Genomic DNA, 20564 nt, shown 5'->3' on the forward strand with positions numbered 1-20564 from the left:
CTCAGAAAGTCCAGCCAGCCGTCTTTGATGATCGAGGGGTCCAGCTGCAACGAGAGGAAGTTGTTGTTGAGGACTCTGATCGGACTGCGGGTGTTGACATCCAGCAGAACCAGCGTTCTTCCCATGAAGCCCGCTCGCTTCCCACCGGCTGCAGGTCTCTGATACGTGGAGGAGGAAGAGTACGAGGAAGAGAGCGCGGACTGCACCACCAAAATAACCAGAGATGCTAACCACAGGGAGGACCAGGAGGACGCGCGCGGGGAGGATTTGGGCATCTTCTTGGTTCGGAGTAACGGTGGGAATTAGTGCGCCCAATTAGTGCTGGGGAAAAAATGCGCGCTTTCAAAGTTTCGATGGCAGTTCTTTACTTCAATCCCATCGATCTGGGTCTGTCTTCCTGTCTAGCTGTCTCACCCTCTTTGCCCCCCGCCCTTCAGAGTATTGTTGGGAGCTGCGCACAAGAGCGCACGCCCCGGGCCAGCCTTCCCGGCAGTCGCAGCCAAAAACTGGGAGGAGGAGAGGAGGCAGCACCGCCCCTCTAAAGGCTGATTTATGGTTCCGCGTTACACCAACGCGTAACCAACGGCGTGGGTACGCGGCGACGCGCGCGTACGGTGTAGGGTACGGTGCGTAGCCTACGCCGTCGATTTAGCGCGGAACCATAAATCAGTCTTCAGGTTCGCTGAGGTATGAGACCGTGCAAATGCACTTTTTATGAGCTCAAACTGGTAACAATTGGCTCTTGCGAGAAGAGGATACATTGTCCTGTAGATACTAAATATTTTCCAGCGGTGTTGAGGTTTTCATAAAGTGGAAATCAATATTTTATAGGTCAAATACTGAAATCTGATTTGAATTTGGAACTGGGTCTAACAATGAGGTGGCAACTGAAGAGAAAGCACTGTCACCAAGTTGAGTACATTTACCCTTTCTTGGCTATAAGTTTTTGAAGGCAAGGCTCTAAAAAAAAGAAAATGAAAATTAAATCATGAAGATTTTGGGATAGACAATGACCAAAAACTTGCGGTAGTGGTTACTTCAAGAAGAATATGACTGAGCGGATTAAATGAAAACATGGCATTTAAATATTTAAATGTCAAACTCAACTTAAATTGACTCAGGATAAGCTCCGTTGCCCATTACACCACGAAATTACAACTTCAGATCATCCTAAAAGGGCATATTCTTATGAATACGTTGTTGGCGGCACATTGTAAATTACATTTTCCAACAAAAAGGAAAGAAAAATCACATTAAGCCCACAAGAGTCTCTGGGCTGCGGTTTAGTGAACAAAGCGAGAGAGCCAGAACAGATACAATCACGTAAACAACATATTTCATGTTTGCTGACCAAACAGCATTGCATTTGAAGATGATATTTAGAGATGGTAATATGAACATTTGGTCTCTTTTCCAGAAACATTCAAAACCAATTTGCGATTGAAGTTTCTTCACGCGGAATAGGATTATTCTTTTTTTTTAAATCCAGATGTTTTTTGGGCACTGCATTGGTGAGCGAGAAAAACAAGAAACACAGAAAATAAAGTACATTCTCTTGCCATTCTCTGTTTGGCAAGAGGTGGTCGTTTAAGGTCAATACTGTCTAATGCTCCGTAACAGATGAGAACTTGAAAGGAAAGTGAGTCCAGTTTCAGAGTTTTTTTTATCTTTCGTTCTTTTCATTTTTTATTCTCTCTTGGCAATCAGGACGTAAAACATAAAACATAAAATGTGCTCACGAATTCTTTAAATACAGCCGTAAAGTGTGGGCATTTGGGACGCGGAGCACCATTCAAAATCGTATTACATCATATAAAAAAATTCAGAGAAAGATTTTGCGATATTCAAATGAGGGCCTACTATCCATCTAAACGTCGAAAGTTTATAGGGGTCAAATCTGACTGTCAGAAGCAGCACGTATTAAATGAACAATATGTGTCATATACGGCCTGTTGGAAGCTGATGTTCGTGCAGCAGAGAAGCCGAAGACGCAAAGCTTGTTGAAACCCCCTGTTGTTTCAGCACAACCGCAATTTTTGTTTTCAGAATAAGCATAGGCCATGATGTTATTTGTGTATATTTGTAAAAGCGCAAAGTTCTTACATTAACTCTGACATGGTTAAATGTCGAATGGAAATTGCTTCAAGGATGTCATTCTCTGCAAAACAGGAATTAACGAAACATTGACGCCGCCGAACTCTGTCATATTTTAAAGAAAAACTGACGCGTGCGCCTAAGTGTCTTGAGCGCACATCTTTATGTAGTTTTACTCTGAATATTGCCCCAACTTTCAAGACTCAATTCTCTTACCGATCAGTAGCAATCGGAAGCTGCGCAACTGAAGAAGCAAAACAAAATACAAGCCTCTTTGTTGATCAGTGTCAAATTCAATTTAATTCACTAAAGACTTAATGTGTGCAGGGGCAGCAGCTCCAAATACGGAACCCTCAAGCTTTACATATTTAACAAGACATATATTTGCATATATCACTTTTAATTGGATGATTTATTCAATCAGAGTTGCGAATATTGTCTTATTCACTAGACCTATCCAGGAAAACCTGCCAGTTCTCAACAAGCGCTAATTTATCGATTCTTAAGGTGGAATTGGAGCACTGATATAGGCTATAAGAAAATAGAATAACCTGTCAACGCCTAAACTCATCATTTACTTTCATTGTATCTGAATTCAGCCAAATATTTAGCCAAAGATTGCTATTCTAAGGATCATTTAAATTGTGTATTTTTTCCTGATGTTTTCTTTATCAAGTGGATATTTTTTTTATCTATGTATTTTTATTTGATTGTATGTATGTATTTTCCTTCAATTCTGGATGCAGAAAAGGGATCGATCATTGTTTAATAATGAAGCCCCTGAAAAAAATCCACTGACCCTATTGATTTGCGGTAAAAGAAGATGGCGTTATGCTTAATACCACAGGTCATTAATTGGAAAAATGCTTACACAAATATTTTAAAAATCGCCGAAGAGAAGTAATGATCTCTGAGTCATCTGGGATTTTTTTGTTGGTCTTTGTCAACCCCGGTATTCACTGAAAACAGGCTGACAGTGGAGTGAAGTTTAGTTGTTTTCCAGAAGGACCAACGATCGGGATTTTTTCTTTTCCTCTCTTGCGTTCAGAAATTAGGCTATCCTTTAAACTTTTTTGATTGGAAAACATCATTAGAGTTATAATCCGACGAACAACGACATATTGAAGTTACATACAGGTAATTATAAGCAATGAAAACACAACGCGGTAACAATAATAGACGCTTATGAGATCGCGTTTAAACCTACTGAACTTGCTTAACGGAATCAGTCAATTAAATGTTTAAAATCTCAACATTAATACTCCTTATATGAAAGTGACATCAACGTAATTAGTTTATATCCAAAAAGTAAGAACAAACTAACAATAACAAAACAAAAACAACAAAATAGAATATATTTTCAACGAGGTCAAAATGCGTACTTCTAAATGATGCGAAAGGTTTTCAACTATTGTTATACTCACCATTAGATGTAATTTCTGCCATAAAAAATAACGTATCTTTATCTGGAAATAAATCTGCACGTGCTGACTGGACTAATTATCGAACATAAACTCCATCAGGCGACTCATGCGGTCAATTCACACACGATTCAATTTAAACAGGTGATTATACTGCCATCTAGTGGACCATTTAAAAACAGAATACATTTCATTGCTGCTGCAGCTCCAAGACTGGTGGTGAATATGGCGTCACTTTGTTGATATGAATGGACCGTTTTCTTACATAATTTCCTTATGAGCGTCTTTCTTAAAATATTGTGTAGCTGCGCCGTTTTCATGCATCAAACCTCCAGCGGATCTTAGTTGTAGCCTATTGGCTACAGGCTATCACAATAATCATTCATGATTGGGTATCTCCTACTTTCTATTTTTAGAAAGTGGCAGAAAACAAGTCGTGGGCTACCTACGTCAGGGATGTCATTTATATTTCAGTACTCTCCACCTAGACTGTCTGAATGTCTCTCTCTCACTCTCTCTCTCTCTCTCTCTCTCTCTCTCTCTCTCTCTCTCTCTCTCTCTCTCTCTCTCTTTCTCTCTCTCTCTCTCTCTTTCATATATGCCGCTCCATCCATCCATCCCTCCATCCGCACACCACGTGACTCACTTCTCCCCATGCCCTTCAGTAGTTCATTCAGCATGATGGCTGCGGATGCTGCGGATGCTGCGGATGCTCTCTGCTGCATCCTGTTTCCGCGCCGGCTCCCTCTGCTGTTCCTGGCCGTCAGCCTCTCCTCCCTCCCGGCCTGCAGAGCGCTGCTGCTCGGCGTCCGACCAGAAGACACGCAGAGCGGAGAGCTGTCCGTGCAGGACGGGATACTGAAGGCGACCGAGGGGACCCGCTTCATGTTGAGGGTTTACTTCTCCGCATCCCCAGCAGCATCCGAGCATCCCAACAGCCTGAACATCAGCGGCAGCCCCGACGGTGCACCTGCCGCTCCGTGGATCGCATTCATCGAGGAGCCAGGTGGGGACAGAGAGGATGGAGAGAGGCGGCTGCGGGCTGGAGCAGGGAACCCCTGCGAAGAGGAGAACGCCCGGAGCTCCGATATCGAGCTGCTGGGTTCTTTCAGGTCCACTTCAAGTTATAACTCTGTGCTGGTAGAGCTGCTCGCCAAAGACCTGCGCAGGGATGAAGTGATCAAATACTACTCCATGTGTGCTTTTGATGGAGTTAAATGGGAGCATTTCAGCACCAGAGACTTCTGGTTGGCAGTAGTGGAGAGACCCCCGGAGGCGGATGTGTGGCTGCAGGCGGGGGTGTCAGTTCTCCTGCTGGGACTGTCTGCTCTCTGCAGCGGTCTGAACATCAGCATGCTGGCTCTGGACCCCGTGGAGCTGCGGGTCCTGCAGAACAGCGGCACGGAGAAGGAGCAGAAATACGCACGGAAGATAGAGTCAGTGCGTAAACACGGGAACTACATCCTTTGCACCGTGGTGCTGGGCAACGTGCTCACGAATACATGCTTTGTGGTGTGGATGTGCCAGATTTTAGGAATGACTCCCTTCTCCACTGCTTCGTGCACGTTGGGAATCTTCTTTATTGGCGAGATTTTACCTCACTCTTTGGCGTCCAGACACAACCTCGCCATCGCCTCCAAGACCCTTTGCGCGACCCGTTTGCTGATGCTGGTGTTCTTCCCCATCGCGTACCCAGTCTCCAAGATTCTGGACATCATGTTGCACCAAGAGATCAGCAACTTTTACACCAGGGAGAAGCTGGTGGCCATGCTGCGGGTCACGGACCCCTACCACGACCTGGTCAAAGAGGAGCTCAACATTATCCAGGGAGCGCTGGAGCTGAGGACCAAGACCGTGGAGGACGTGCTGACTCCGCTGTCAGACTGCTACATGCTGTCATCCGACGCCGTGCTGGACTTCTGCACCATGTCCGACGTCATGCAGAGTGGCTTCACTCGCATCCCGGTCTACGAGAACGAGAGGTCTAACATTGTGGACATCCTGTTCGTGAAGGACCTGGCCTTCGTGGATCCAGACGACTGCACTCCTCTGAAGACAATCACTCAATTTTACAAGCATCCCATGCACTGTGTCTTCAACGACACCAAGCTGGATGTGATGCTGGAGGAATTTAAAAGAGGTAACTTAGCTTTAAATCATGCAAGATGCTTGGTCGCTGGGAAAACTCTCTCTCTCTCTTTTTTTAATGTTTTTCTTTTGTTTTCACATGTCCACTCAGTGCATGACTTAGCAGTGAGGAGACATTGGAGACCGTGCGAGGCGCCACATGGTTCAAGCCAATCTCCTGCCACCTAGGAGTTAAAGGTCCTTTGAAGTCACTGTGCACTTAAAAAAATACATTTTCAGTGCAGAAGTCAATGTATACATCAGTCTTATGGCTTAAAGTAGGCCTGCCAGGAAAGCCCTTTGATCTCGACAGCAGTGAGAGCCATATGTGAAATGCGATACTATGTCACACGGTGGGTTTAGTTCAGCCAGAGGTTAGAGACTACCAAGAACCAGGATGAAGTTATCTTAAGAATTTATGTGATGAGAGACTGAAGTAATTTTCCCATGACAGCACCATGAACTTCATCCAGCCTCACCATCTCTTAACTTAGCCCCCCCACACCCAGCATGTCATCTAGAAACTCTGCCGTAACATAAAACTGTATCAAAAAGGACATTTGTAAGATTTTGATGTCACTGGTTTGGCAATAGTAACATTGAATTCCATCCTTTTTCTCTCTCACTCATCTCGCCAGATACGATGTTGTTGATTGATGGTACTACAGGACCCTCTCCTCACAAAGATGTGGCCTGATGACTCTATTAAGTCTGGATAACAACAATTTATCAAATTTGGAATTGGTGCTTCAAAGAAAACAGCGCAGGCTGCTTCACTGCCAGTGCCACATAAAATAAATACCACCGCAACTGGCGTAACTGTTATCTAAGGATTCCAACAGCTGCGGTTTATGATGTGGGGATTAAGATGTAAAGCTATTTCGCTAAAGAAATATAGGAGGTCAGCACATGTTAGAAGGGGGAAGCCGTCGACTCGGGCAGGGTCATAGGATTGTCAGTTATATGCCAGGAAGTCTAGTGCTTCATTGAATTCAGATTATGAAAGTTGGCTTTGGCCTGATCCTTTGACTCATGTCTGACCTTTGATTTCAAACGTGCCTGTTTTTTTATGTGTTGTTTACAAATAGAGCAAAAGGTGAAGTTGTGCTTCACCTTCACATTATTAGTGTGCACTTAATTGTCACCCCACTGTGACTTCCTCTACTCAGCAGGTCATTGCCATCCAAACCTGAAGAGCAATCATGAAAAATTCAGCTTCAACCTTTACCTCACTCTCACCTGCTTCCCACTGTGCTCTCAGGGATTAAAGGCTCCTGCTGCGCAGGAAGCCTGGCTGGAAGCTGTGGCGCTGTCTCAGTGAGACGGCTGCAGGGCTGCAGGGCAGCAGGGCTGCAGACTAAGTTTGAGAAAGAAAGAAAGGAATGTCACTATAGTAGCATAGAAGGGAACGTAGTGAGGATTTCATAAGTTCACACTTAATTTCCAGAAGAATTAGGAAGTTTCCTCCAATGCAGAGAAACTTTAATCCGCTATCTGTTAATTCTTCAATGTATTTAGAGGATATTAATAAACCTACAATGTGATACCAGTCTATTCTTATATAAGTTGAGAAATATAGGCAAAAAAAAGGCAGAAAAATGTATATGACACAAGTAACCCAACACAGTCTACAATCTGTAGCCTAACTAACAACAGCTGATGGCCTCAAGATTGACATATAAGGAGCACATAACAAAGTACCGACAATTTGTTGAATGAGGACTCGCTCCTTATTCACCAAACACTGTCAGAAATGCATCCGCTATCTACACGCACTGACTCCAGTTCAGGGTCATAGTGATCTGCTGGAGCCCATCCCAGCTCTGTTTGGGTGAAAGGCCAGGATACACCCTGGACAGATCATCAGTCCATCGAAGGGTCAGAGAATAATCAATCAGCAGGAAAAACAAAAGAAAAAATCTGTACAAAAATGAAAAGATTCTGGTTCTTTCTGCATAAACATAACCTGAAATCTTTTTTTTTTCACAAAAAAACTGAACTGAGTGCTCTGCAGTACAAGTTCATCTTAGATAGAACAAAAAGACACTCGGCAATAGTTCCGCATTCAGATGAGTCTACGTGTCAGGTTTCGTTGGAAAAAAGAAAAAAACAAAGCACACATGTCTACGTGTCAAAAATGAAAAAGACCATCCAGGCTGTTAAAAGGGAAAAGTGTAAAAGACAGCGTGGGGATGCATCAGTGCCTATAGCAAGACTGAATTTCATGTGTGATGGTACCATAGAAGCAGAGCTATAGAGGGAACACAAATAACTAGAAAAATACCAGGAGTTGAAGGAAGTACAAGAAAATATGTATAAGTGAAATCAACAGTGGTGCCAGTGGGAACTGGAGCACTCACAGCTGTGGCCTCTAAGCAGGGAGAGTGTCTCCGGCACATCCTGGAGAAGCATCAGAGATGTCTGTCCAGAAAAGCACAGAAAAAGAAACAGCACAAATACTGCATAGTAGCCTCAAGCTCCCAGGCCTCTGGTAGAGGACCTGAACTTGAGGGAAATTAAAAAAAAAACGACTCTGTCGACAGAGAGTGGGCGAGGATGGAGTTATTGGCGTTTACAGAACTTCATGACTTCTAGAAATTGGTTATTTAGTCTGCTGAACAGTAAGAATGTTCAAAACTATCATTTTTTTATTGCTTCTTTTTCTGAGTCAGTGCTTTGTAACCATAAGTTTTAAGTAAATAGATACTGCAATGCTGTGCATCTCTGTTGAAATATCTGTGTGGCATTTCAACCACAGCTCATACACAAACAAGTTCGTGTGGGGGCAGATTTGATTACAAGATGCCATTTACATCATCCTGTTTCCATTCAAGGAAAAAAAAAAGACCTTCTGGAAATAAGGATACAATATCAATGTTCAAACCAATTATACAGTTACAAAAACACGCACAATTTAAGTGTTCAATTCCAAAAGCAGTTAAGACGGGGGGAATGTGAACCGCTGTGTTGCATCACGTCTTATTTTTACAATCGCTCTGTAAACATTTGGGAACTGAGGAAACCAAATTGCTCTTGTCTTGGAAACCAAATACTTTCCCATTCTAGCTTGATATAGGATATCAGTTGCCCAACTGTGCAGGGCCCTCTATGTCATATTTAATATAATTATACCCCAAATATTTTCAAAGGGGCCCCAGTTGGGAGAGGCTCCAACACCTCCAAACACCCCACACCCCCATCCCTCACCCCCTGTTACCCTGACCTGGATGGATGGATGGATGGATGGATGGATGCATGGATGGATGGATGGATGGATGGATGGATGGATGGATGGATGGATGGATGGATGGATGGATGGATGGATGGATGGATGGATGGATGGATGATCAGAGTAGACAAATCAGACTTGTTTGCTCCATACCATGCTGTTACATGCTTACATTTGTCAAATGAATTTGTTTCTACAAAATTGTATATCCTTCAGCCGTTCTGCACTAATGATATAACAGTAGCACTAGCTGCCTAAGTTGCCTATGCTGTATGATCTAATGAACCCCCGCATCATCACAGATGCTGGAGATTGAAGCATGTGTTGAAAATAACCTCGACCTTCCTTCTACTCGTTCCCTCAGAGATGACTGAAAAGGGAAAATGCTGGAAAGTCTCTGAAACAGAAAGCCCAGTGAACAGCACAACATCATCCAAGACAATCCCACCGAGTTTTTGGAAAGATTAAACAAAGTTCTACCTATAACAATATCAAAGAAAAGAGTGTGTTTGGGGGGGGGGGGTTAGTTTATTGGACAAATTATTTATGTCATCTGTCAGAGATTGTAGGAAAGGGAAGTAATCACTTTAAAAGATTGTGTTTGACCCTGCACTGTATGAGCTGTTACCAGGAAAATCTGAGTCACAACCCTAACATTTATAAACGTATAGTATATATACGTATATATATATGTGTAGTATATATAACTCCAAATCACATAAATGTTCAAATGCAAGGGCTTTGCACCTAAAAAGAAGTTTAACTCATAATAAAAATTCCAAAACATGATAAGATTAACACAACCCTTTAATTAGTTTGCAGATCTGACCACCAGACAATGAAATGATTTCTTGTGAGTAATGAGCAGGGTTGCAAAAAATAACAACAACAACAAAAACAAGCTATTAGAAGAAAGCTTTAGCATTAACTACATAAGAACAGCAACCTACAAGAAGCATAAAGAATTAAGTCCCTAAAGACACAGTCAGTATAAAAAGCTGAAAAAATATCACTGATGAACAAATTGAGTTTCAACATCACAAGAGAGCCAATGTATGCAATTGTGTATGTGTTTTGCTACGTTCATCCAGTATTATGCATTTAATAAATGAAGTATTATATTATAGATGATAGCTTTAGATTGAAACAACATTTGTGTGAGCTGTTATCTGTGCACATCTTTAAATGGTGGTTGATAGAAAATCAGGTACATTCAAACGTACAATCTAAAAGGATGCATGAATTTCCAGTCTAGACTGGGGGACTCTGGCAAACTGCTAGAGCAGAAACATTTGCAAAAAGGACATCCACAGAGGACCCAGATCCCCCCCAAGGCATGTGGGTCCGCATGTGTGAGTCTGGCAAGTGTGTGTGTTGTTCTGCAAGGGTATTATGTAACACCAATGATGTAAGGCAGCGCCCGAGCGCATCAGCAGCTGAGGCAAAATCCTCCTCTGATTCACCTGCTCTCTGCCGACAAGCTGACCCGAGCTCTGAAGGCAATCTCAGACACACTTTGTGGAGATGGCCACCTGCCAATCAATCAGGTTTTTATGCTTTGTTTTGTTTTTTTGGACTGGATTAAAGCACTTTTTCTATTTCATCCGCTGGCTGTGATCCTCTAAATCGGCCCATCTCCAATAGTGTGAGCCAGTGATTTTGTTCAGAGCAAGATTGGGAACTGTCTGAATGTCGCCAGTAAAATCTGGCTGAAACATCATATGCATGTATATCGTCACCAAAGTGGCTTAATGATTGCAGAGTGAGTGATTAATCCGGAAGTATTTATTTGCGCTGTAACTAGCACAACAGCAGTGGGCTACTCCTGTTCCATCCTCCTTGTGATGTGCAAAGTTTGTGGCAACATTGACTTGTCACACTGGCTTTATCAACTCAAGGCAGGGTTGCTAGCGAGCTGTGTCATAATATCTTGCAGGCTTGTCATGTTCAGCTAAACAAAGTGAGCAGGGCAGGGGTGCTGAGTGGGAGGTTTGCTCATGGATGTGTAAAGCGTGCATGTGTTGTGTTTACAGAAGAGGCAGCAGTATGGGCAGTTAATTTAGCAGATGCAGGCAACCCCAGACTGATTACATAATCTCAGTGTTTATATAAGCGGTCAAGGCCTAAAAAGTGCCAAAGTGTCAGATTAATCCCACAAGGTTTCTCCGTTTCTCTTCTTTTCGCCTAGAGAACTTAGCATTAAGGCAATCATGAATGTGAAATTATTACAAATTCGCACTGTAAGACGGATGTCTCCATGTGTTCATGGTCTCAGCTCCGTCTCCACTGCTGACTTTCATCCTGACCGCTCCGACCCAGTTGGAGGCTGTTGGCTTGAGTTATTTTTTACTCAGTTTCATTGTTTGTCGGTTCATTGGAAGTTCATTTTTAGCCTGACTTAAATTTGGAAAATATTTAATTCATGTTATTGTTATTTCTGATGAATGCAGGTAAGTCCCACCTGGCTGTGGTACAGAGGGTGAACAGCGAAGGTGAGGGAGACCCTTTCTATGAAGTTATGGGCATCGTCACCCTGGAGGACGTCATCGAAGAGATCATCAAGTCTGAAATTGTGGATGAGACGGACTTGTTCAGTACGTATAAGCACAGGTGTTATCATTGCAGAATAACCATTTCATTGGGTCTATTGATTTATTATTGGTATTTACAAATCTCAAATAGATTTTTTGTTCCAGTTTGTTAGAAAAGCTGTCTGCCTTTGTTAAACTTATCTCGAAAATGCTGAGGTCAGAAACATCATCAGTCATGCGATAAAGAAACTACACCATTTGCCTGAAGCATTCACATCTGTGTTAACACTATGGTAAAGAGGAAAGACATCAGCAATTATCTTAGAGAAGCAATTCTTGTAGTCCATGTAGCTTGAAAGGGTTATAAGGCAATTTTAAAACAATTTGTAGTCCATCATTCTGTAATAAAACTGTTGCCAAGAGGAAATCTTTCTTTGCCAATTATAGCAGCCGTGGCTGCAAACACAAATTTGGGTTTGTTTTGCGGCACCACACCTGGGCACCATTTAGTCTTGTGAGTCATGAACTTTTCTGTAAACCAAAGAGTCTGATGCAATCTGTTTGAAAGCAAAAACGTTGCAGACATCAGTTGATATACTGTAGGATGACAATAGGCCCCTAAACACTAGCAACAACAAGTTTCAGTTGCACAAACACATTACGAGACCCCAAGTTGTCTCTAAACGCTTTCCAGAGACCCAGAACATGACGCCCAGCAAGTATTACACAAACAGTTGCAAGGAAAAACTCTGCTTTAGGAGGGAAGAAACTATTTCTAGAAGAAAGTATGGAAAAATCCAACACTTATCTTTAGTGAGTTTATACAAGCAAATACCTTTCAAGTGAGCATACCAACACAATCGAGACTTGACAGTGAGGAAAAGCCAGAGAAATGATAAAGAGACAATTATTTATACTGCCTGCACAGGTATGGTGCATGGAATAGTTTTCCATGGTTTTAGACAGCGCAGAAGTCAAAACAAGATAATAAGGAGCCAAAAACAATTTCAGTGACAGTGACCTTCAGTTCTTTCATAACTCCAGCTCTCAGCATTGATGCGCAATAAAAAAAGCCTCGATCACCAATGACTTAAAAGAGCTGCCGAACAAGAGCCTTCAGGGAAGGAGATGGGTAATTGTCAAGGGCAGAACAACAATAACTTCAAGTTAACATTAATTCAATTCATTCAATTCAATTTTATTTATATAGTGTCTATCATAATAGAAGTTGTCTCTAGGCGCTTTCCAGAAAACCAGAACCTGATCCGAGCAATTGTTACATTAAAAAAAGGCAGGTAAAAACTCCCCTAGTGGGAGAAAAACCTTAAGCCAAAGCAATGGTAGGGGGAAAAGAGAAGAGAAGAAACCTTGAGCGGGACCTGGATCATAAGGGGGGACCATACTGCTGAAGGCCAGCCGGGCAGTGCATTAAAAAGGAGATAGAACAGAGAGGATGAAGAACAGAGAGGAGAGACACAGACACACTGTCAAAGCTACAAAATACAACAAATATTAATGTTAATTATCTGTGAGAAATCACTGATACGTGGTTAGGTGGTGTACTACAGGGATGACTATTTAAACAGATGTGGACAGCAGACACTGAGGTGGTCAGGGGATGGGACTGCAGGTCAGCATGCAGCTCCTCAGGCTCTGGCCTGCAAACATGCACAGAAGAGAAAAGAGGGGGCAGACCAGTACAACAAACTACAAGAACAATGTAGTGCAATTACGCTGATAAGGTACTTCTAATTAATACCTGAGGGTTGATCTGAAGAGACAAAGGGATGAGGGGCACCGCTCAGTGGATCCATGTTGATGTCCCCCCTGCGTAGTGTAGTCTCATCGCAGCATATCTACAATGAAGCTATGTTTAAGACGAGCTGCTCTAGTCTTGTCCTGTAGCTGCAGCTATGACTACTGGCCCTAACACACTAGAGTTTACACTAACTACAGTCTTTACTAAACAGAAATGTTAAAGGTGGAGGTGGGGTCAGCCTCCTTAACCCAAATTGGAAGTTGGTTCCATAGTAATGGTGACTGATAGCAGAAGGCCTGTACTCTAGATCTGCATTTGGATACTCTAGGAACTATAAGTGAACCTGCATTCTGGGAACAGAGAGCTCTATTAGGAACATAAGGCACTATTACCGGAGAGGAAATCTAAAAACTCAGACGGAAACCATAGATAAGAATCAGCAGGGGGCCGGTACAGCACCACTAACAAAACTGGCTTCTCTGATTTCCAGCTCGGGATTTTTAGACTAAGCCTGAGGCTTTTGAACGTATTATAATGACATTTAGGTTTAGATTTTATTCGAAGACTGGAGTTATAGAACGCTGCTACTCCTCCGCCTCGTACTTGACTTATTTAACGACCGTGCAAGACTAAACAGTTTTGTATTATGTCTCAATGCATAGAACCTTAAAACTGAAGCAATATTATGAATAATCAACTGTAATTTCCTATTTATACCATCTACTTTTGTATATTCTCATCAAATTATTGATTCCATTCCCCCCTGCTGTTTCCCAGCTCCTTTCTGGTGCATAATTAAATCATGTGGATAGATGACCCAGACACACAGATAAGCACCATAATCCGCTCATTTTTAATTGGCTGGAAAGCTTTTGATAGAGAGGCATTCAAAAAGTCTCTCATTCTAATTTTAATCTGCGGTTTACTACCATCATTGTGGGAACTTGATTTGGTGTTCAAATACTGCAAAAAGCCCTGCTCCCAAGCATAAAACCATAAAAGTGCAGACACTTTGCATTTAATCTCATGCAAAGTGTCTGTCAGTGGTGTTGTTGCACTAATGTTCATGAATCCATTTTGTTCTTTTGTGTTGTTTTTTTTTAATCCTTTTCATTTGCATGTCTCTCATAGTAATTAAGCCTGTCTGTTTGCATGTTTTTGACAGACTTTGCATGCAGGTCTCTTTTGCATCAACTGTTCTGATTACAGCTGCAGTACATTTAATGGAACGGTGTATTTGACTCCCCTCCCATCGACATGTGTTCATAGTGTTAAACAAACTTCCGCCTTTCAACCTAGTCAGTGGAGTTAGATCTGTGCCGTATTTACCGTGTTTATGGATTCACAGCTGACAATCGGACCAAGAGGCGGGTGTCCACTCATGAAAGGAAGAAACAAGATTTCTCCATCTTCAAATTGTCCGAAAACGAGATGAGGGTGAAGATCTCACCCCAGCTGCTGCTTGCAACACACCGCTTCTTGGCGACAGGTATTTTGTGTTAGGTACACACAGTTGGTGAAATAAAGGGGAAAATATTCAGATGTGATTGTTGGCGGGGGGGGGGGGGGGGGGGGGGGGGGGGTCCTTTGTCTCTTTGTTTCATGTGTGTTTCGATCTGAATCTATTTTGTAGAAGTGGAGCCTTTCAGGTCGTGTCACCTGTCAGACAAGATCCTGCTGCGTCTCATCAAACATCCCAGCGTTGTGCAGGAACCCAAGTTCAACCCCAAGAACAAGCACGCTCCTCAGCACTACCTCTATCAGAGAAACAAACCTGTTGACTACTTCATCCTGATCCTGCAGGTATTCCCATGTTGGCGTGTGAGCTGAGGACAATAAGTGATAGTCATGTCTGTGCTTGAAATTACAGATCAAAGCTCTTTTCCACATTATATTCAACCTTATTCATGTAAAATGGCTGTGTTCATGTTTCAGGGACGGGTGGAGGTAGAGATTGGGAAGGAGGCTCTGCGGTTTGAAAATGGGGCATTTTCCTACTATGGCATGCCAGCACTCATCCCACCCCTGCATACGGGTACGTCGCTTTCTGTAAGATATAATTCTAGTGGACTTAATGAGGATTGTAGTGATGATAATTGCAGCACAAGCGGCTTGGCAAAAGGATTGGCAGTGGTGGATGTTTTTTTTGTTTTTTTTCTTCTGTCTGACTGCCACCCAGCATCTGTCAGCCTGCAGGAGACGCAGCACAAGCAGAAGGAAGAAAGTAATTAAAAGAAGTGATTTCAGAGAATTTCCCAGTGGAAGGACTTGACCTGGGAAGGATTATATGAAATCCAGCTCTCCGACTGTGGAGCAAGCAGAAAACCTGTCTTAGATTCTCTTTTCGCTTCTTGCGGTGGTTGTGAACACATTTAAAAATTTCTGATGTTCAAACTGAGCTTAAAGCCATTGGAGATTCCTGTTAAATATTCGAAGCTTCCTTGTTGGGAGGTTTAAGAATATTCCCTTTTTTTAATGTGTTCGCTGCATATGTATAGTTGATATCGAATTTTTACTTTTTCTTAATGGCACATATTACGCTCTTTACAACCAATCATTGCTCCTTCAAGTTCCAGAAAGCTGTATTTCAGTGTAAAATGATAAGAATAAAATACACATATCCACCTTTTGTGACACCCAGCTGAGCTCTGGTGTATCTTCCAGTGGCAGGGTGGAGAGGTTGATGGGACACGCACCTGTGTCCCATCCGCCTGAGTGGCTGGTTCTCTCCACCCTGCCTGCCTTATAAGGCGGAGCTGGACAGCAGCAAGGGGTCGGAGGAGCTGCGGGTATGCTTGCGCACATGTTGGCGGTGATTTGTGGCAAATAAAGGGATTCTGCACTAAACTCCGTGTCTCTCCATCCTTCGAGGCCCCACATTGGGCGCCAGTGTAGCAGTGTGAGTGCTACGGGGGCCTGACCAACAGGATGGAGAGACACAGAGTTTAGTGCAGACCCTTTTTTATTTAAGTTTCACCAACACACACGTGCCCAAGCACATCAGCACCATCACCCAGCTTCACAGAACCAACAGTCTCAGCAGCAGCTTCTCCTCTTATAAGGCTGGCAGGGTGGAGAGGTTGACGGGCCACACCTGTGTCCCGTCAGCCTGAGTGGCTGCAGCTCCTCCACTCTGCCACACTTCCAGTGGTCCATGTGATACTTCTAAGGTTTGCTCCAACAGTGGCCTCTTTCAAAAGCAGACTAAAAACGTACCTTTTTGCACAGGCGTTTGAGCAAACTCTACATGGTTGGCTGAGTGATAGCATTTTTGTTATAATGGAATTATTGTTGTTATTGTTGTTTTTCTCTTGATATACTTTTGTCTGTTTCTGTTATTGTAAACCTGTAATTTTGTTTGTTTATGTATTTGAGCACATTGAGTCCATGCTTGTTGTGTGAAATGTACTTTATAAATACATTCGCCTTGCCTTTGCCTTGCCTTCTGCAACTTGACAGAAGACCACTAAGGAAGGATTTATTGATTTTATTGCATATAATTAAGAACACGCTCACAGTCAAATCTTGGGGTGAGAACCAAACCATGAAATTGAGATTATTGTCTGTCAAGCAGTAGGACACGACAGCGTTATGATGCAGAATCCACAGAAGTATAAAATAACTTTTCTGCACCATTTAAAGCTTAAAAGGACAGTTTCCTCCAGTTTCCCAAGTTGGGAGCCATGAAGACACTTTTCTGGATCTAACACTATCGACAATTTTCTTTTCTGTTCAGCTCGCAGGTACAGCTCGCGGGGCAGTGGCCTGAACCAATCAGATTCATTGCTGAGTGGAGGCAGCATGGGTCAGCTCACTCTGGGAGGAGGGGTCTATTTACCAGACTACTCTGTCCGACAGCTCACAGACCTGCAGATTATCAAGGTTATTAACACAAATGCCTAAACACAATGCAGAAACACATGGGAGAGAACACTATTATTACTAACTGTATGATAGCCACAATTTCCTGTTGTAAAAATGCAGTTAAATGTCTAATTTCCTGTACACTTAGAGCAATATCACCCACATGTAACTGAACTCATAAACTCTCTCCGTTTAATCTTCAAAGTTCTCAGAAATGTGCTCTGCTGCAGCATTTTCCTTTGATATGTCCTAATCCCTGATTCTGACTGAACGCAGACACCCTGTCTCACTCTCCCCTCCACACACCCTCTTTCCTTTAATCACAGTACAAAAGTAATTGAGCTCTATTTCAAGCTTAAATAGATGGATTTGCCCTCTCCCTTCACCTCTTCTTCCCTTTGTCCAAAGGAATCCATGTTTCCAGTCATGCATGCGTCCACGGTTGATGTGTCAATGATCATTCTTGATTCCTGCGTGGCCACAGATCACCAGGAACCACTACCAGAACGCCCTCACAGCCACACGGATGGACAGCTCGCCCCAGACACCGGACGCTGTGGATGCTGAGCTGAAAGGCAGGCGTCCGGTCCCAGAGGCTCGCTCTAACAGCATCGCCCTCCCACTCACGAGCATGCACACTCGGCTGGGGCTGGCACGCCTTGCACACCTCCATCCCCACAGTGGCCTTCGCAACACCTCCCATCTTAATCAGAGGAACCGCATAGTTCGTAAGTACCAGCTTTTTGTGCTTAGGTTGGCTATTCTTGCTGGTTGTCAAATAATCTGGATTTAAGCCACAAAATCAGTTTGGTATTAGCTACAGATATATGAGCCTCAGGGTCTAGATACTGTTTGATGTAGGAATCTGATGGAAGCTCTGGAAACTCAGTCCCTACAGGACTGTCTCAGAAAAGAGAGAATATTGTGATTTTCTGTAATGCAATTAGAAAAACAAAAATGTCATATATTCACGATTCATTACAAATCAACTGAAATATTGCAAGCCTTTTTATTATTTTAATATTGCTGATCATGGCTTACAGCTTAAGAAAATTCAAATATCCTATCTCAAAAAATTAGAATATTCTGGGAATCTTAATCTTAAACTGTAAACCGTAATCAGCAATATTAAAATAATAAAAGGCTTGCAATATTTCAGTTGATTTGTAATGAATCCAGAATGTATGACATTTTTGTTTTTTCAATTGCATTACAGAAAATAAAGAACTTTATCACAATATTCTAATTTTCTGAGACAGTCCTGTATCTAGCACGATGGGGGACAACACAAAAATCAGTGGTTGATAGATCTAATCCTAAACCCTAATCATGATGACTGAAAATTTGAAGCATCTTTTGGATGTTTATTTCTGCTTCTCACCACCACCCGATGTCAGCATGTGGCATGACTACCATGCGTGGTCTGGCTCCATAATTTGTTAATTTACTGATTGCAACTCTTACTTTTAAACTTCTCCCATAGATCCTATGCTTAGGCAAGGTAATTACATTTTAAGTGATTGAAAGTGTGCTTGAATAAATGAAGAAGTATATACAAAGTATATTATTCCACAGGTATATCAATGATAGAAGATTGGACATTATGTTCATGCTGGCTGAATAACAGACATATTGGTATTATGTTGTTAGAAATGGCCATAACTGGAAATATGAGGCAGTTGATGTAACAGTTTATGTGTGACATTATATTATATAACAGCGGACTCTTTATGAGTCAAGCACTACAGATACATCTCTTACCAAACTGTTGCAAACACACCATCAAGCAGTCGTGTAGGTTTATAGAACCAGCTGTTTTGCAACTCCCAGTTTGGGTTTCTGTTTGTGTCATTAAGAAACATTACTACACAGATAGCTCCACTGGTTGTCAATAAAACATTATTTTGTCTTTTTTTTCCTGTCGCTTAAGCATAACTTAGCAGATCTCGCCGAATAAATCCTTTCCACTAGTAGTAGCTCATCTTTAGTTGGAATGGAAATCTCTAAATCACTCACTGTTACATTTGACCTTCAGTTAGACCCTAAAAAAACAACCCCAGTCTGATATATATTAAGTTCTCTGCCTCCCTCTAATGGCAGAGTTGTAATCATGCCGCCGATGAAGGTATTATTATGGTCATTTCTCGTTTTAGGCAGTAAATCTGATGGGCAGAGGAGCCCAAATGACACAGTGTTCCTTCGCATGGATGACATTCCGTTTATCCAAGAGGACCGGCCAGAAAGTCCTGCAGACAATGGTAAGTGCCGAGTTAGACATTCTGAACTATGACCCCTTTGATCCTCCTGATTATTTAACACAGATTGTTTTTTTTATCAAGCAGCACTATAGGACTTTTGGAGGATATAACACATCTGTAATCTGTTAGGAGATGTATTATGTATTTCTGAAAAAAGATGGGTAAGATACCACAGAGAAACAAAAGCTCCCCTTTCAACCATGGTTTCAGATCTCTGCTCATAGCAGCTGGTTGGGAGTAGAGTCTCAGCCGTCAGGCTCCATCGTATGCCTCTCTTCCATGCCCTGTGCCTCCATTTTGTGTTGCCCGTTTCCGAGGTTCCAGCAAGGGCTGGATAATCCTACTCTTCTCTTGAGTCTGTGATGTCACAGTACCTCATAAATCTGTACAAGTCACTGAACGACAATTAATCAGACTGAAGCTATTTATTTATTTTTTATTTTTTTTATTTTGATCATGTGCTCAATATGGTACACTCATTCATAACATGTCGTGTAATCATTTGGATCGAAAAGGAATAGGCTGAAGCTCTGAGCTTATAAATGCCTACCCTTTAACCTTCACATTATTATTATTTACACTTTCTATAACATATAAGAGCATTTCCACCCAAAAAAGAAGCAAACACAAAACACAAAAAAAATATATGTAACAACAAAGAACCAGTAAGAAAAGAAAAAAGGAAAAATAAATAATAAATAGTCCCGATTAAAACAAGGACAAAAAGATCAGTAATTATTACCTGCATAATTCCATAATTCTCTCTCTTGCATCGTATCCTTCAATCTTGTTGGTATTTACTAATCATGGTCTGTTTTAAACTATTTTTAAACTGTATGATGTTTTTACTTTGTTTAAGATTATCTGGCAAGCTATTCCACAACTTAACCCCTGTAACTGAAATACACATTTCACAAGCTACCGCATACATTTTTAAATTAGCACTACCAGTAATTTCAAAAATCCAAATAAATGGTCTCAAACACAAAAACATGTTTTTTTCATATATGTCCCGTCTTAAAGCTTCTAAACTGAGGTTGACAACTTAAATCTCACATTTACATCTTTATAAGAGACAGGTTTTCCAAACTATCACCTACAGATCCATTGTACAAATCCTTCCTGCCCCTTTATTTTGCCCTGTCTGCTCTTATTCGTCTCTCATAGATGTGCCAACGGAGCCGTCCATCTCTCCCTTCATCAGCTCTCTGTCTCTGTCCAGCTCTGATGAGAACATCGGGAAGAAGATCTTGCGTAGATTGAGTGAGTGAGCAATGTGTC

General features: G+C 42.1%; 2 protein-coding genes across 3 annotated transcripts in view; one reads left to right on the top strand and one right to left on the bottom strand.

The window, feature by feature from the left end:
- hpse2 (heparanase 2) overlaps positions 1 to 404 on the bottom strand; it is a 71254-nt gene extending 70850 nt beyond the window's left edge. Inside the window, exon 1 of the mRNA XM_061745653.1 lies at positions 1 to 404. Coding sequence (XP_061601637.1) covers positions 1 to 275 — 275 coding nt within the window. The 5' untranslated portion in view covers positions 276 to 404.
- The window catches only part of LOC133463891 (metal transporter CNNM1), a 24557-nt gene continuing 4095 nt past the window's right edge, over positions 103 to 20564 (top strand). The window contains exons 1-10 of one of the 2 annotated variants that reach the window (XM_061745652.1): positions 103 to 295; positions 4181 to 5655; positions 11322 to 11465; positions 14510 to 14650; positions 14795 to 14964; positions 15097 to 15196; positions 16898 to 17043; positions 17510 to 17753; positions 19179 to 19283; positions 20451 to 20546. In XM_061745652.1, the coding sequence (XP_061601636.1) occupies positions 4194 to 5655; positions 11322 to 11465; positions 14510 to 14650; positions 14795 to 14964; positions 15097 to 15196; positions 16898 to 17043; positions 17510 to 17753; positions 19179 to 19283; positions 20451 to 20546 (2608 nt within the window). In that variant the 5' untranslated portion in view covers positions 103 to 295; positions 4181 to 4193. Of the gene's footprint in view, positions 296 to 4169; positions 5656 to 11321; positions 11466 to 14509; positions 14651 to 14794; positions 14965 to 15096; positions 15197 to 16897; positions 17044 to 17509; positions 17754 to 19178; positions 19284 to 20450; positions 20547 to 20564 lie in introns of those variants that run through there. The other variant, XM_061745651.1, reaches the window with a different exon arrangement.

Source organism: Cololabis saira, chromosome 17 (assembly GCF_033807715.1).
Source record: "Cololabis saira isolate AMF1-May2022 chromosome 17, fColSai1.1, whole genome shotgun sequence".
NCBI lineage: Eukaryota > Metazoa > Chordata > Actinopteri > Beloniformes > Belonidae > Cololabis > Cololabis saira.